Source organism: Bufo bufo, chromosome 7 (genome assembly GCF_905171765.1).
Source record: "Bufo bufo chromosome 7, aBufBuf1.1, whole genome shotgun sequence".
Taxonomy (NCBI): Eukaryota; Metazoa; Chordata; class Amphibia; order Anura; family Bufonidae; genus Bufo; species Bufo bufo.
The window spans coordinates 133,725,184-133,743,189 of NC_053395.1; the positions used below are offsets into that span (position 1 = coordinate 133,725,184).

Consider the following 18,006-nt stretch of genomic DNA (forward strand, 5'->3'; position numbering starts at 1 on the left):
ATTTTTCAATTTTAGCATATAATTTATTCGTCCGTAGGACCTGCAGTACTTGTCTGACATGCACCTCATGTGTTTTCAGATCAGACGAATAAATTAAAATATCATCTAGGTATATTACCACAAACCTGCCGATTAGATGACTAAAAATGTCATTAACGAAATGTTGAAAGACGGCAGGAGCATTGGTCAGACCGAAAGGCATAACTAGATTTTCATAATGCCCCTCAGGGGTGTTAAAAGCTGTCTTCCACTCATCCCCCTCCTTAATACGAATCAGATTGTAGGCCCCCCAAGATCAAGTTTGGAGAACCACCTAGCACCCGCAATCTGGTTAAACAGGTCAGGAATGAGAGGAAGAGGGTATGGGTCTCGGATGGTTATCCGATTTAATTCGCGAAAATCTAGGCAAGGACGCAGGCCCCCATCTTGCAGCCACGGGTGAAGAAGAGGGTCTGATGTGTCCCTTAGCCAAGCTCTCGGAGATATAATCTTTCATGGCTTGTCTCTCTGGACCCGAAAGATTATATAACCTGGTCTTGGGTAATTTTGCGCCGGGAATAAGGTTAACCGGGCAATCATAAGGACGATGAGGTGGTAACTTCTGACAACCCTTTTCAGAAAAAACGTCCTCAAAATCCGAAATAAATGTAGGTAGGGTAGTTATGGAGGCGACTAAGCAATTGCTATTTAAGCAATTTTCTCTGCACTGCTCACTCCACTCCAATATCTCCCTGGCCTGCCAATCCACCACTGGATTGTGCGCTACCATCCAGGGAAGACCCAGCACTACCGGAGTGGGAAGCCCCTCCAGAACATAACATGAAAGCATCTCGTTATGGTGGTCCCCTTCCCGAAGGTGTAAATTATGAACAATGTGGGTGAGGTTTCTCTGAGACAGAGGAGCAGAATCAATAGCGAATATGGGAATAGGTCTCTGTACCGTACAGAGAGACAAACCCATAGTGCGGGCAAAATGGGCATCTATCAAGTTTACCCCTGCTCTACTGTCTAGAAAGAAAGAAATAGTCTCCGTCTTATCACCAAAAACAATAACCGCTGGCAACACAAATTGCGATGTACGTATGGAGGAAACGTATACCCCCCGGCTGACATCCTCCACACAGCCTGGGGTTAGTAGTTTTCCGACGGTCTTTTGTTTCTGAGGAAAGAAGGACAGACATTAATGAAATGACCCCTCTCCCCACAAAAAAAACAAACCCCACGCCTACGGCGAGCCTCAGGAGGACGGACCTGACGAGTAGTTCCTCCTAGCTGCATAGGCTCGTCTAAGTCCGTACAGACTAACTGCTGCTTGGGATAGGTTACCAATTGCTCCGGTTTTTTCAACCTGTCCCTAAGGCGTCTATCTATTCGGATAGAAAGGGACATAACCGCATCAAGGGAAAAGGGGGTCTCATATAATGCAAGCGCATCCTTAACCCTTTTGGATAACCCAGAGCAGAACTGACTCCTGAGAGCCGGGTCGTTCCATTGGGTATCCGTAGCCCACCTACGGAAGTCAGAGCAATACTCCTCTACCGGCCGCTCTCCTTGTAGGAGTCTCCGTAATCTTGATTCAGCCAGTGCGACTCGGTCAGGGTCGTCATATATGAGACCCAAGGCCCCGAAAAACTCATCCACTGACCGAAGAGCCTGGGAATCAGTAGGTAAAGAGAACGCCCAGGACTGCGGGTCCCCCTGCAGCAGGGAAATAACAACCCCCACCCGCTGTTCTTCATTACCAGAGGAGTAAGGGCGCAGTTTAAAATATAATTTACAGGCCTCACGGAATGTCAAAAACTTGTCCCTTCCCCCAGAAAATCTGTCAGGGAGAGGGACCTTGGGTTCCGCAACAACCTGGTTACCAGTAGCAACCGCTGGGCTTGCGGTCAGTTGTAATTGCTGCTGTTGCTGGAAGACCGACGCCTTCAATCCTGCCACCTCCAAAGACAGGCCATGAAATTTTTGGACAGAGCAGCAATTTGATCCATACTGGATTCTAAGTAGGTAAAAAAAAACATTTTTTTTTTTTTTTTTTTTTACCTACACAAAATAAGGGCCAGATATAATGTAATGACTGGCGTCACGCACAGGGAGGGAAAAGGGAAAGCCCTGCCCAAGGGAGAGGGAAAGGTGGTGACCCCTGACTCACCTTGCGGCTGGCACCTGACTGCCCTGACGTCCCTAGACGGGTTCCTCACCCGTGCGGCGATCACGTGCCTAAACCCTGGCTTTCCCTAAAATGAGCCCTAGATAGTGAACGGGCCGGTGGGATCGCTAGTCCGCACCACTGACACTAAGAGGGAAACACCAGGGAGAGGACAGACAATACAGACAAACAGCTGCGACTTCCTGACCCCGGGTATAACGGAGTCAGGCGTGGTTCTTGACACCCTCGTGACAATACCTAGGACAACATGTATGGATACCAATCCAATCCTATGTAACAGGAACAATAAGGCCTCTTTAACATGAACGTGTGTCCCCTGTGGCCGTAAATTGTGGTCCACAATGCGCGGGCACTGACCGTGGGCCAGCAGCGTGCGGATCGCGACCCCATTAACTTGTATGGGGTCGCGATCCTTCCATTCCTCAAAAAGATAGAACAAGTTCTATCTTTTTGCGGAACGGAAGAACGGAACGGAACCTCACAGAATCACTCCGTAGTGCTTCCGTTCCACATCGCATCTCTGGATTTGCGGACCCATTCAAGTGAATGGGTCCGCATCCGTGATGCAGAATGCACAAGGCCGGTGCCCCATGTATTGCAGAGCCGCCGTATGCGGGCCAAAATAGGGCCAAGACCTCTTGCACACGACCGTATATATTTTGTGGTCTGCAAAAAACGGATCCGCAAAAAAATACAGATGACATCTGTGTGTATTCCGTATTTTGTGGAACGGAACAGCTGGCCCCTAATACAACAGTACTATCCTTGTCCGTAATGCGGACACAAATAGGACATAATCAATTTTTTCACGGAACGGAAATACGGAAACGGAATGCACACGGAGTACCTTCCGTTGTTTTGCGAACCCATTGAAATGAATAGTTCCGCTTACGATCCGCAAAAAAAAAACTGAACGGACACGGAAAGAAAATATGTTAGTGTGCAAGAGGCCTCTTGCACGTGACCGTATGTATTTTGCGGTCCGCAAAAAATACGAAAGACATCCGTGTGCATTTCGTATTTTGCGTAACCCGTTCTGCAAAATACGAAATGCACACGGATGTCATTGGTATATTTTGTGGACCGCAAAATACATACGGTCCTTGTCCGTGATGCGGACAAGAATAGGACATGTTCTATTTTTTTCCGGAACAGAAATACGGACATATGGAAACGGAATGCACGCGGAGTAACTTCAGTTTTTTTTTGCGGACCCATTGAAATTAATAGTTCCGCTTACGGTCCGCAAAAAAAACGGAAAGGACACGGAAAGAAAATACGTTCGTATGCAAGAGGCCTAAGGCCGTTTTTCCGTTTCAGTAGTGTTTCCGTTCCGTTTCCGTTCTGTTTTACCATTTGGTTTCCGTTTGTGATCCGTTTTTTGCGGAATGGAAACAGAAGCATACAATAATGTTTAAACAGTAAGTACATAAAAAAATTGGGCTGGGCATAAAATTTTCAATAGATGCTTCTGCAAAAAAACGGAACGGATATGGAAGAAATATTGATGCATTCCGTATACATTAAGTTTTTTTTGCGGACCCATTGACACTTGAATGGAGCCACAGATCGTTATTTGCAGGCAATAATAGGACAAGTTCTATCTTTCAGAGGAACGGAAATACAGAAACGGAATGCATACGGAGTACATTCCGTTTTTTTTTGCGGAACCATTGAAATGAATTGTTCTGCATACGGACCGCAAACAGAATCCGCAAAAACGGAACGGAAAAAAAAATGTTCCTGTGCAAGAGGCCTAAGGGAGAGATTTCCGCACCCTGAAGGGCGAAACACTGGTTTTAGATACTATCAGGATGTTCCACTTGCTTCAGCTGATTTTGATTTACATTTTTAGAACATAATTTAAATTTCCAATTTTTTTTTACCTTGTTTGTAGTTCGGAGTTGTTATTCTGTTCTGGTTTAAACGTTTCATTATGCTGCTAAAATAGTATACATTATACCTAATTTTATATATATATATATATATATATATATATATATTGTGTATGTTATTTATTTTTAAGTTATTATAAATAAATAATTGAAAAGAGAATTCATTGTTTAGACTTTTTAATTACAAGCAATTTTCAATGTCAATATCTGAATCAATGTAGTGCTGCTCCGCAAGCACTGTCCTCCTGTCCAGGACGTTACTAGGTTCGTTTAACAGATGGCGGATTGTTCCCATAGGTGCTAGACCCACACCCATCATTCTGTCGGGAGATATCCTACAGATTTGCCACCAGTGTCTGCTATTGGAATATCCCTGAAACAAAAATATATCGGGTAACGGGGGCACAAAAGTGGATATCAATACCGATAATTTGCATATCTGAATTCCTCTATCAGCACAGCATTTCACACATGTAGGTACCACCCAGGACCTAAAAAAATATATAAAAGTTTTTTAATGAATTTAAAAAAAAATAACATTATTAACATGTACATGTAAAAATAAATTTTTATTCTACAAGCAATGAAACAATATTATTCAACAATTGTTAAGTTATAATTTCTTTACATAATTTTTATTTTCTAAACAAATGTCTTCTTTTGGTGGCCTTTCAGTTGGGGCGATATTTTTGGGCAACCCAGGCATGGCCAATTGCCATGTTGACTCTATTTTTCCCTCAGCAAAATCAAGAATTCTAGAGAGTATTGGCTTTAGAAATTCTTGCGAACGTGGTTCGTAGAGTATCTTAACCACCCAAGCTTTACGTGCCTTACTGTACTCAAATCCTTTTAAAACTGCCTGGATTCTGCCTACACTTGAATTGTGGTCCAAAACAGCTAGTATTGTTCGAGCAACCATGGCATCATAATAAAAATGTACCCGTTTTGAACGGTACTTCAGTACACTTGAATAAAAACATCCAATTGTCCGGTGTGGCAAAAAAAAAAAAGATGTTCAAACTTTTTAGTTTGTCATATGCGGTGGAGTCGGTACTGAGCCACTTTGTATCCTGTATACCGGTTTGATGATCATTGTCAGATTCCCATTCATGAATATTTATCACTTGTTTTCAAACGGACTTCCATCTTACTATTAATTCAGTTGAGTCTGCATCACAGTTTCTTGTGCACAACCAAAGATGATTTTTAATGGATGGTATCCATGGTGACAGTGAGGCACAATGTTTTGTTTTTGAAGCAGTTAGGAGCTTCTGTCCAACCGACTTGGCCAGATGCCATACATCGAATTCATGCCTGATACGTGGATATTCTTCTTTTATTATTTTTCATATGACAACATGCCGATCAGTTGCCACTATTCGCACATTTACCTTGCTATCAATAATTTGGTATATAGTATCTTTAAAAGCTTTTCTTTCAAGGCTTACAGAAGTGGGCGGTGGAATAATTGGTTGTACACTGAAGTTCAGTATTTTTCCATGGTCTGTCTCCATCATTGTATAGATACAATATTTTGCCGAAAATCCAGGGCTGTCGGATTGACCATCCCCTGCCAAGCATACAGGTGTCCTTCCTAGTGTGGATATTATTTGGGCACGTTCTTTTCGCCATTCTTCGCTTATGATCAGGAAGATATACTTGGGCTGGTGATGATATTGTGTAGACTTTGATATCATTGACAAATTGACTAGCTCAAAGAAATTTGTTATTTTCTGGAAATGGCTACTACTTAGAACAATTGCACTGGACAAGATAAGGTTGCCTGCCATAATTCGATTTACTCTCAGCTGGCTGGTCCACAGTTGTTGAATGTGTCCCCGTACACATTTTATATCCAAGTTTATAGCTGATCCTGTCTGTCTGATCTTCATATGCATTAGTTTTGTAACCACATATTTTTCTGTACTCGCATGGTATCATAGAGACCAAACTTTCCAGGCATCTCTGAAAGACAAGAATTTTTTTATCTGCAACCAGATCTTTTATATCTCCACCATTTGATCCAGAACTGTAGTTACTTCCTCTAGTGGTTCGATCTCATTATCAAAGTCATCAATGAATGCAGATAAATCCTCATCTTCCTAGTCCTCCGATTAGTCCTCCGATTCAAAAATGTCAACTGGAGTAAACTGTGGGTCTTCTTTGATTAAATTTTTTTCCTCTTGCTCTTCATGTCTCTGTGCCAGCTCAATTTTTTTAGACAAAGTCTATTTCTTGTTTTTTTCAAAGGTGACATATGTGGGATTTCTATTCTGTTGCACATTTTGGATTCACTCAATGGGGTGGACGAAAATATACTTTGCGACCTGTCTATGGCTTCTATGTCTTCCTTGAGGGAATCATTATTGCTATTGTCGGATCTGTTTGACTGCTCAATATCTTCTTCAGAAGACTGTGCCCATTATCTGAACTCTGTTTCATTCAACCGTGCTTTATCAGTTTCCATTGCTGGTTTTTCAATAGACATTACTTTTCTCTTAGGCTACTTTCACACTAGCGTCAAAGTATTTCAGTATTGAGTTCCGTCATATGGGCTCAATACTGGAAAAAACGCTTCAGTTTTGTCCTAATGCATTCTGAATGAAAAGCAATCCGTTCAGTATGCATCAGGATATCTTCAGTTCAGTCCCTATCTAACAGGATTGGGGTCTGTAAAAGTCACCCAGCGCAGTGAATAATAATGAGCTGGGCGGCGTTAGGAAACTACAGTTGGGGCACGGCTGGGCACAAAGGTAGGAGAAAAACCGCCCCTTGGGCACAAAGGAAGGTGATTGACATATGAATATAAAGTTGATTTTACATGGTTTGAAATGCGGACAGGGGGTACTCTTATATGATTGGAATACACTTTAAAAGACCTATGACTGCAAAGGAATATCTAAATATGTTTATAGGGGCTGTCAGTGTCCCTTTAAATCTGTGAAAAAGCTAAATACCGGAGAGACGGATCCGATATTGCAATGCATTTGTCAGACGGATCCGCATCCGGATACAAATGATATCCGTTTGCATACGGAACGGAACTGCCTGCCGGATTCTTCAAACGCTAGTGTAAAAGTACCCTTAGTCACTCTTGAAACAGGTCCACCAATAAACGGCACTGTGCCACGTTATCGAGAGTTAATTATTTTGGTTTGAATACCAATATTGACTTTTTTAACAAAACTGGTATCAAAAACAAATCTATTGTGATCTTTTGACCAATACAAGTCTGTATTGGTCGCTTTGTCCTCCTTTGATGGAAAACTTGGACTTGGTAGGTGCAGTTATATCATGCTTCCAAACAAATTAATTTCCCCCGTCAGAATTACATTACCTGTTGAAGTAACAGGATCTGACCTAACTTGGGTACTTGGCATATTTGCAACCTTCCCTTTTTTCGGTCTCCTTAGGACAGATGGCGTAGTCTGTAACGTGGGCACTTTTATAGCTGCTGCCTGACTTTGTCCACCAAATATTTCTTCCAAAATATGTGCAGAAGGGGTAGCAGATCGCGAGTCCGGACTCTTGAATAATTCAGAGGTTGATGGGCTTTCTTTAGCTGTCCCTGAAGTTGCATCTGACGAATCCTGTGTACTATCAAGGGTTTTAGGAAAAATAGTGCCCCGGCGTCAGGACATAATTTTTTTACATAAGCCACCTTCTTCATAAGCAAAATATTCAAAGTGCTTTGAGCACAATAGATAATAGTCATGTTTTGGTTTGGAATCCATGATTTTTTCTACCCATTCATCCACGTTGGGAAAATGATCAGGAGCCTGCTCAATCTATTTATGGATAATTCTCCAATCTTTGAGAAAAACACGCATTATGATATTTTACCCTTTGTCCCTCCAGGTGTGTGTACATCCCTTTATAATGCATGAGTGCATAGTCTCAATTCAGAAATTAGTTATCTAGAACGGAAAAAGAAAAAAATTAATTAGTAATATTTTTTTTTAATTTAAAATGTAAAAAAAAAAAAAATGTATTTCAATCTCAGACACTGGTGGCATATTGATTGCATATGCCCCCAGTAGACCATAGGTGTGGTTTTAGCACCTATGGAACCACGAATCCATCTGGTAAGCAGACCTCGTAAAGTCATAAAGAGCAGACTCTGCGTATGCAGCCGTCCTCCGTTCACTGCCGTGTGAACATTGAAAATAGGCAAGCTTATGTACGTGGGCTGCACTGAAGTACATGGTGGTGGCATACACACAAGTCATCAGAAACAAACCTATCATCCAACGGGGTCATATCCTAGCAATATATTTAAGAGGGTAATACTGATGATTGTATTTTGGTCAAATATTTGCAAGATCATTAGTGTCAAGTACAAAAATAAAAATCAATTACCGTTGAAAGCAGGCACCAGGCGTAGTGATTTCTGTAACTGATGTCAGTTAGTGGATCGGTTTCACGACTCAACACGATGACACACTGTAAAGTGAGTAGGAATCGCAGCAATGTGTTACTGGAATAGAAAAAAAGTAAAAATATAAAACAGTGTCTCTATTATCTTTGTATGTTTTCAAGCAGTTTACATTGTTATCAAGCATTCCATTGTATTTTGACATAATAATCAAATGTTTTTGGCACATAACTGTTGTATAACAAATAGTGAATTCACTTTATCTGCTGTCAGTGTTCAAGATTATCAATTACACCAAAATTGCAACATATACACAGATTGATCCCCAGACTGTGCACCAGTTAGAAATAATGAACCCACAGACTGTGCACCGCCTACACAGAATGATCCCCAGACTGTGCGCCAGTTAGAAATGATAATCCATAGACTGCGTACCACGTACACAGAATGATCCCAAGACTGTGCGCCAGTTAGAAATGATAATCCATAGACTGCGTACCACGTACACAGAATGATCCCAAGACTGTGCGCCAGTTAGAAATAATGATCCACAGACTGCACACCACATAGCAAAATTATCCCCAGACTGTGCACCGCATAAACAGAATGATCCCCAGGCTGTGCGCCAGTTAGAAATAATGATCCACAGACTGCACACCACATAGCAAAATTATCCCCAGACTGTGCACCGCATAAACAGAATGATCCCCAGACTGTGCGCCAGTTAGAAATAATGATCCCCAGACTGTGTACCACATACACAGAATGATCCCCAGACTCTACGCCAGTTAGAAATAATGATCCCCAGACTGTGTACCACATACACGAATAAAAGACAAACTGGGACTAGATGGGTATAGTAGCAAAATAGACATATACTTTGTTGGACAATACATAAAAAGTTAATTTATACGTGATGTATCACATCAGATAAAAAGGTGGACTACACCTGAGGGGACATAACATAGTTACATACAATTAGAAAAAGAGGGCAGTGAGGGCTCTTTCACACTTGCGTTGTTCTGTTCCGGCATAGAGTTCCGTCGTCGGGGCTCTATGCCGGAAGAATCCTGATCAGGATTATCCCCATGCATTCTGAATGGAGAGAAATCCGTTCAGGATGCATCAGGATGTCTTCAGTTCCGCATGCTGCGCTTTTTGCTCCGGTCAAAAATCCTGAACACTTGCTGCAAGGCCGGATCCGGAATTAATGCCCATTGAAAGGCATTGATCCGGATCCGGCCTTAAGCTAAACGTAGTTTTGGCGCATTACCGGATCCGACGTTTAGCTTTTTCTAAATGGTTACCATGGCTGCCGGGACGCTAAAGTCCTGTTTGCCATGGTAAAGTGTAGTGGGGAGCAGGGGAGCAGTATACTTACCGTCTGTGCGGCTCCCAGGGCTCTTCAGAGTGACGTCAGGGCGCCCCACGCGCATGGATGACGTGATCACATGGATCACGTCATCCATGCGCATGGGGCGCTCTGACGTCATTCTGGAGCACCCCGGGAGCCGCACGGACTGTAAGTATACTGCTCCCCCGCTCCCCACTACTACTATGGCAACCAGGACTTTAATAGCGTCCTGGGTGCCATAGTAACACTGAACGCATTTTGAAGACGGATCCGTCTTCAAATGCTTTCAATTCACTTGCGGTGTTACGGATCCGGCGGGCACTTCCGGCAAATGGAGTGCACGACGGATCCGGACAACGCAAGTGTGAAAGGGCCCTGAGGCTAACAATCAGCTAAGATTCACAAATGTCCAGAAAAAGTGCAAATGCATATCTCCAGACTTGTACACATATATACACGCACATAGGACCTGTTTCACATGTAAAAAATTGTCACAAGTATCCACAATTTTACTGGTATACACGTATAACACCAAAGAAGGGAAAAGGCTAGCACACATAAATAAATATAAACTTTATTGAAGTCTCATCACGAGACAAAATACGGTAAAATACAGGTAAAAAACAATACTGTGGTGGGTATAGAACACACAGGAAGAAATGCGGCACCACTAGTATATCAGCATATACATATAAATATCCAGGCTAATGAAATCATGTAGATATAACATGGTATATAAATAACATAGACCGAATATCTAAAACATGAGGCCAAGCCACGGCTAATAAAACAGGATGGAGATCCAAAACAGTACAAGGAAGTATAAAGTGCAAAGTGCAAAAATCTTCAGGGGGAAGAAGCTTTACGCGAAACGTGCGTTGGGGTAATCCGGTTCACCACTCAGGTACTCATGTCATGGCTCCATTGTGGTTAGTTCAGTATTTGTGATCCATGTACTTTGTATTTTTGCACTTTGCATTTTATACTTCCTTGTACTGTTTTGGATCTCCATCCTGTTTTATTAGCCGTGGCTTGGCCTCATGTTTTAGATATTCGGTCTATGTTATTTATATACCATGTTATATCTACATGATTTCATTAGCCTGGATATTTATATGTATATGCTGATATACTAGTGGTGCCGCATTTCTTCCTGTGTGTTCTATACCCACCACAGTATTGTTTTTTACCTGTATTTTACCGTATTTTGTCTCGTGTTGAGACTTCACTAAAGTTTATATTTATTTATGTGTGCTAGCCTTTTCCCTTCTTTGGTGTTTTACTTTACGTGCAGGTTTGGCACGGGCACTCACTTTTGTGAGTCATTTATTGGTGTTGATTGGTATACACGTATGTATCTCCGGAAAAAAGGCTGCCAGTGCATCAAAGAATAGAATTCACAATGAATGGGTAGCTTATTTAAATTTAAAACATAACATTTATTAATGTTTGTAGATAAAATAATGGGCCCTACTATACTTAACAATACTAAATAGTTGCCACTAGTTACACTATTCTCCTATAAAAAATGGGCGGAGATGGGAGGGGACCAAAAAGGGACAGTAATAATGTAACCAGATAGGGTGAAGGGTAGCCAGGTACCAAGGCAGAAAGACACAGCGCTGGGTCTTTCTGCCTTGGTACCTGGCTACCCTTCACCCTATCTGGTTACATTATTACTGTCCCTTTTTGGTCCCCTCCCATCTCCGCCCATTTTTTATAGGAGAATAGTGTAACTAGTGGCAACTATTTAGTATTGTTAAGTATAGTAGGGCCCATTATTTTATCTACAAACATTAATAAATGTTATGTTTTAAATTTAAATAAGCTACCCATTCATTGTGAATTCTATTACTTAATTAAGGGTCTAGCCATAAGGTTTAATTATAGTTTGATCAACTACAATTGGTTGTGTAACAATATTACAGTGCATCAAAGACCCCAATTAGAGACATACACGTGTATAGCAACTGAACAATCACAAAGTCCCATCCACTTGTAAAAAAGGACTAATGCCTCAATCGCAGCAAAAAAGTGCGTATGTGCATATTATCATCCATTATAAAAATAGAGATACAAAACCAAGTCCCGTAGACATGCGTGAACATATATGTACATATCACCTTAAGGGCAAGTAGGATTACTGCCAGTGCCCTAAGAATAGAGCCATGTATGGGTACATATGCCTATACAGATACATATACACAGGAATCGATCATCTAAATAGCTGTGTCTAAACAGATAGAATCAAAAAATCACATTCTATCTGTTTAGACGCAGCTATTTAGGTAATCGATTCCTGTGTATATGTATCTGTATAGGCATATGTACCCATACATGGCTCTATTCTTAGGGCACTGGCAGTAATCCTACTTGCCCTTAAGGTGATATGTACATATATGTTCACGCATGTCTACGGGACTTGTTTTTGTATCTCTATTTTTATAATGGATGATAATATGCACATACGCACTTTTTTGCTGAGATTGAGGCATTAGTCTTTTTTTACAAGTGGATGGGACTTTGTGATTGTCCAGTTGCTATACACGTGTATGTCTCAGATTGGGGTCTTTGATGCACTGGCAGCCTTTTGTTCCGGACATACATACGTGTATACCAGTAAAATTGTGGATACTTGTGACAATTTTTTACATGTGAAACAGGTCCTATGTGCGTGTATATATGTGTACAAGTTTGGAGATATGCATTTGCACTTTTTCTGGACATTTGTGAATCTTAGCTGATTGTTAGCCTCACTGCCCTCTTTTTCTAATTGTATGTAACTATGTTATGTCCTCTCAGGTGTAGTCCACCTTTTTTATCTGATGTGATACATCACATATAAATTAACTTTTTATGTATTGTCCAATAAAGTATATGTATATTTTGCTACTATACCCGTCTAGTCTCAGTTTATCTTTTGTTCGTGTATGCTTATGTACACTGAGTAGGTATGTTACTATAGGGTATTTTCCATCACATAGGATCACTAAATGTGAACGCAAATCTGTGTGCATTCTGTGACTGTTGTATTCTAATTACTCTGTGTACCATATACACAAAATGGTCCCCAAACTGTGCACCAGTTAGAAATAATGATCCACAGACTGTGTACCACATACACAGAATGATCCCCAGACTCTGCGCCAGTTAGAAATAATGATCCCCAGACTGGGTACCACATACACAAAATGATCCCCAGACTCTGCGCCAGTTAGAAATAATGATCCCCAGACTGGGTACCACATACACAGAATGATCCCCAGACTCTGCGCCAGTTAGAAATAATGATCCCCAGACTGGGTACCACATACACAGAATGATCCCCAGACTCTGCGCCAGTTAGAAATAATGATCCACAGACTGTGCACCACGTACACAGAATGGTCCCCAAACTGTGCGGCAGTTAGAAATAATGATCCACAGACTGTGCACCACATAGACAGAATGATCCCCAGACTGTGCACCAGTTAGTAATAATGATCCACAGACTGTGCACCACATAGACAGAATGATCCCCAGACTGTGCACCAGTTAGTAATAATGATCCACAGACTGTGCACCACGTACACAGAATGATCCCCAATAATGATCCCCAGACTGTGCACCACATACACAGAATGATCCCCAGACTCTGCGCCAGTTAGAAATAATGATCCAAAGACTGTGCACCACGTACACAGAATGATCCCCAGACTGTGCGTGGGTTAGAAATAATGATCCACAGATTGCACACCACATACACAGAATGATCCCTGCAACATGTACACACAATGATTAACAAACTCTGCACCACGTACACATAATGACCCACAGAATGTGCACCACTTACACATAATGTCCTTCCTATAATGTCCTCCCATGTGTCCCTCCCCTATAATGTCCTCAATCAGCATCCATCTCCCCCACAATATACCCTCCATAAGCTTCCCTCCACTCCATAATGTCCTCCCCAGTGTCCACCGCCCCATAATGTTCTCAGTCCGTGTCCCTCTACTCCATTATGTCCTCCATTCCATAGTGTCCTCCCCAGTGTCCCTCCATTCCATAATGTCCTCCATCAGCATCCATCTCCCCACAATATACCCTTCATCAGAGTCCCTCAAATCCCTAATGTCCTCCCCAGTGTCCATCCCCCCTATAATGTTCTCAATCTGCATCCCTCCACTTCATAATTTTATTCCCAAGTGTCCCTCCATTCAATAGTGTCCTCCACCCCTATAATGTCCTCCCCCAGCCTCCCTCAACACCACAATGTAATCCATCTGCGTTCCTCCTTTTGATATAATAACCCCCTTTATTGTCCTATATTATAATATCGTTGGTGGATTTTGTGCTGAATTTAGCTAGGTACAAATGCCACTCACATAGTTTATAGTTCTCCCGGTCCTCCGATACTATTTTGGCACGTCATCTCTCTCCACATCACTCTCCGATGTCCGCGCTGCATACAGAGCATGCGCGGCTCTGTATTAGACATGGCTCCGAGGAATGAAGCTTTGCGCATGCGCGGCGGCGTGCGCGTTCATGAATGTTATGAGAGGCAGGCCAGTGGAAAAAAGTGTGTTTCTTCTGCGCAAGCACGGCCCATGGATTCGGCAGAGGAGCGGCGGCCGTAACTATGGGAAACCAAAATACAACACTGGGGTAGGAGGAAGGGAATGTTATCAATAAGGGTGGGAATTGGATAATACAACATATTTGCACAAATAATCATTGGCACCTCAGTAAAAGATTAAACTATGATCATTGAGATGGGAATACCCCTTTAAAAGGTACCCTGTATATTATATAGGGACACTGCCATCAGCCACTGAAGAGTTCCTAGTAAACCAGTTACAACAAGTTCAGGTACAGCAATTTGTAATTGAAATTGAATTAAATATGAGAGAAGACAGCAACAGACCAGACCCTCCCTGTGCCCCTCAGAGACTTCACTGGTATGAGAACAGTATGTTCTGGAGGTTACACCAATACCTTCGGTCTCAATGAATAGACGTATTTACACATAAACAATCACTTGATACATTGTTGGTAACATTATTAAACATTTCATAAAAGAATCCGAAAACATCAGTCTCCTCATTGATGGATAATGAGTCGTCTTTTTTTCTTTGTACTTTGATATTCTCTGAAATATCCAAGAATATCTTGAGTTTTATTTTGTTAATAAATTATTTATCAAGGAGGATTTTTACTAGAGATTTCGCCAGCAGAATTTTGCATTTGAAGAAGAACGTGACATAGATGTCTCTATAAAGCCAAGCATGTGAAGGATTGGTGCCAAGCCTGTTCGTTTTGTGCATAGACTTTAATTAATTTTACAAACAAAAAATGCCAAGAAAGGCTGAACGCTCCAAAGATCTTTTTCATTTCTCACCCAGCTATGCTGCAAAGCCTTTGATGCATAAAATTACACACATCTAAAGAAGAACATGAAGTGATTTAAAGGCATGGATGTCTTTTTGTGTCAGGAGAGATTGTCTGCTGGTTAAATAGATTCAAAGTGTAAAAGAGGAAAGCGCGGAGAAATAAACGGATAAAGCAATTCAGAGATCACTGAGCTATGCAAGAGGCAATGCGACCGGTGTATATCCTTTATGGATACTCTAACCAATACCCGGCAAATGATTTGTAACTAAACTGCAAAGTACAAGAAACTTTGCTTAATAAATGTAATAAAAGTTTATCGATTTCAGAATCTGTATTATACCCTGTACACTGGTCAGGGGTGTAACTAGAAGAAGAGCAGAGGGTGCGGCCACACCCAGACCCACCAGGCTGGCAGGCCAAAAAGTCTCCCCCGGCCTGGTATGAGGGAACCAGCACTAGAAATGATGCATCATAGATTTGCCAGAACATTTACATATTTTGCACCGTGGCTCTTGTTACTCTTATAAGAACTGTTGTAAACTGGACAAAAATAAAAGGGTAAAATTCTAAATACTTCTAAGTAGTAATAGGTATGTGAAGTTCAGTGGCCAAGCTCACTGGGATAGCAGAGGCAAGAGCTGCATCTGGGCCCTCGGGCTGGGCAGCACATGGCAGGTGGAGGACCCCGGTACAGACTGTGCATTGGGGCTGAGGATTTTCAGGACATGTTTTTGGTTCTTGCAGTGCAATATTCCAAGTAATGAGGGGGCGGTAGTGACTTATGTTCCCCTTCTGTACAGTCCATGGACTACAGAGGTGACAGAAGTGCGGTGAAGTGTTTTTTAAAACTTTCTCTCCCTATAAGAAATTGGGTCGTCCTGACAAGTATATATACAGTGGTATAATGCCCCGCTGACTATTACACATCACTTTACACAAGTAGACTTCTTTTCATTTCTTGTGTGGGAACCCTTACATAATATCGGACACTATGATAGGAAACAGCAAAAGTTACATCACTGGACCATTCTTACAAATCGTGAAGATATCTAAAGAATCAAACAGCCGACCACTGGATGGTGGACCCTGTCATTCATGGTCAAGGTCTTAGAAAAGAAAAAGGCTATAAAAAATATTCCGAAATTAGGTTACAGCAGTATAATCCTGCTTGACAGCCAGCAGGGCAATGTGTCTTCTGGGTTAGTGCAGATAAATCGGATTTGTTAGGTACAGGGTAAAATTGATGGGAGCAATGTGCCCTGCAGACATTCTCCTCTTCCTGAATACAGAGTCAGCATTGCTTTCCTGGTGCCATAACTGCAGATCACCACTGCAGTAAGGGAAGATAGGGAACTCAGGCAATGTCCTACCTAGGCCAGTCAGCTATACTGGCAATGTCACCAGCTGCCAGGAATGCTTTTAACAATTCAATCAGTTCTTCTGCAGCCATTTGGGCAATGGTCCGAAAAGACCTGTGCATTAGATACCCCTAGCGCTGACAGGGTTAATCCACCAGTACTATGCTCCTAGGTGGACACGTCTTGTACATATGCAGCATAAACAAGCTGGAAACTTCCTAACCCTCTCCCAGGCATGGCCGCTGCACTGCAATGCAGAAGTGCATGTGTCATCAAGGGGTTAAGCAGTGACACAGAGGCCGGGGCACCAGGTTGCTTCAGGTGACAGTAAGCGTCTCATAGTAGTACTATAACCCCCATTATCTGCATTCCACCAGCAGATGACCTGCTCCTGCAGCCCTTACACCCTGCAGAGGTCATTGCACATTTCTGGATTTGGGGCGGTTTTCTTGCTGCATGAGTTGCCCTAAGTGATGAGGTGCCAGCCAGGTGGTCAGTGAGCAGAAGGAACACATGGCAGAGATTTGCCAGCATGCACTCCATGGGCAGACAGCTGCTGTGCTCTGAGTCCTGGGAGAACCATCACAGAAGCAACTTTCTGCTGCTGGTCTCAGGTGGGCAGTGGGTGGCATACTGCAGGTGCCAGCACGACAAGTGCCTAGAGAGTAGAAAGTGCTGCACTCACCTGTCTGGGTGGCAGAGGCTCCCCAGGGCTGGGGGCAGGAGAGCAGCAGCAGCAGACAGAAGAGGTGCAGCAGTGCAGGGCAGGGGAGCTGGGCTGGCAGATGGGGCATGGGAGAGGATGAGCGGGGATGCCGCAGGGAGCTGCCAGCCTCCTCCATATCTCATAGCTCTGCAGACCCGGGATACAGCTCAGCCTGTGTGATGCACCAGCACACCCCTCAGTGGCATGCTCTTGTCTCCAGCACACAGGGGGTTCGGACACCCCAGCAGGGGTTATCTGGCTCCCATTTGGATCCTCTCTGCAGCTGCCTCAGCTCTTGCAGCCCTCTCCCACAGTATCCACCCGTCTGTCTCGCTCTCCTGTTTTTTCTCCACATTACACCTCCCACCCGCCTCCTTGGTGCATGACAGAGGAGGAGCCGGTTACTAGCTGTGGCCGCTCCGCCCTCCCCTGGGCTGGTGCTGATGCTTCTGTTGCTAGGAGAGGAGGTTGCCACAGCACATGCGTGCTGCAGAGCTGGAGGAGGATCCCACAAGGATGCAGCGCACAACCTGCGAGCGCGGCAGTGCCCTGTCCTACACACCGGGCAGCCCGTGGATCCCACCCATGGGGACTAGTGCAGGGCAGTCGTTTTCTTTATTCCTTCATTTGTTTTTAATGGAATTGTAAATGCCTAGCATTCACTCCATGCACGCCATGATTTCATTGGTATTAATCCTGTGGCACAACCCTAACACTATAATCCTAATGGGACTAACATGTAGGCAGTGTGTGTGACATGTCACTGTATGAGCAG

General features: G+C 42.9%; 1 protein-coding gene across 1 annotated transcript in view; it reads right to left on the bottom strand.

Annotated features, from left to right (window-relative positions):
* ADAM23 (ADAM metallopeptidase domain 23) overlaps positions 1–17,574 on the bottom strand; it is a 475,404-nt gene extending 457,830 nt beyond the window's left edge. The window contains 1 exon segment of the mRNA XM_040441050.1: positions 17,211–17,574. Within this exon segment, the coding sequence (XP_040296984.1) occupies positions 17,211–17,367 (157 nt within the window). The 5' untranslated portion in view covers positions 17,368–17,574.
* Between the last annotated feature and the right edge of the window lie 432 nt (positions 17,575–18,006).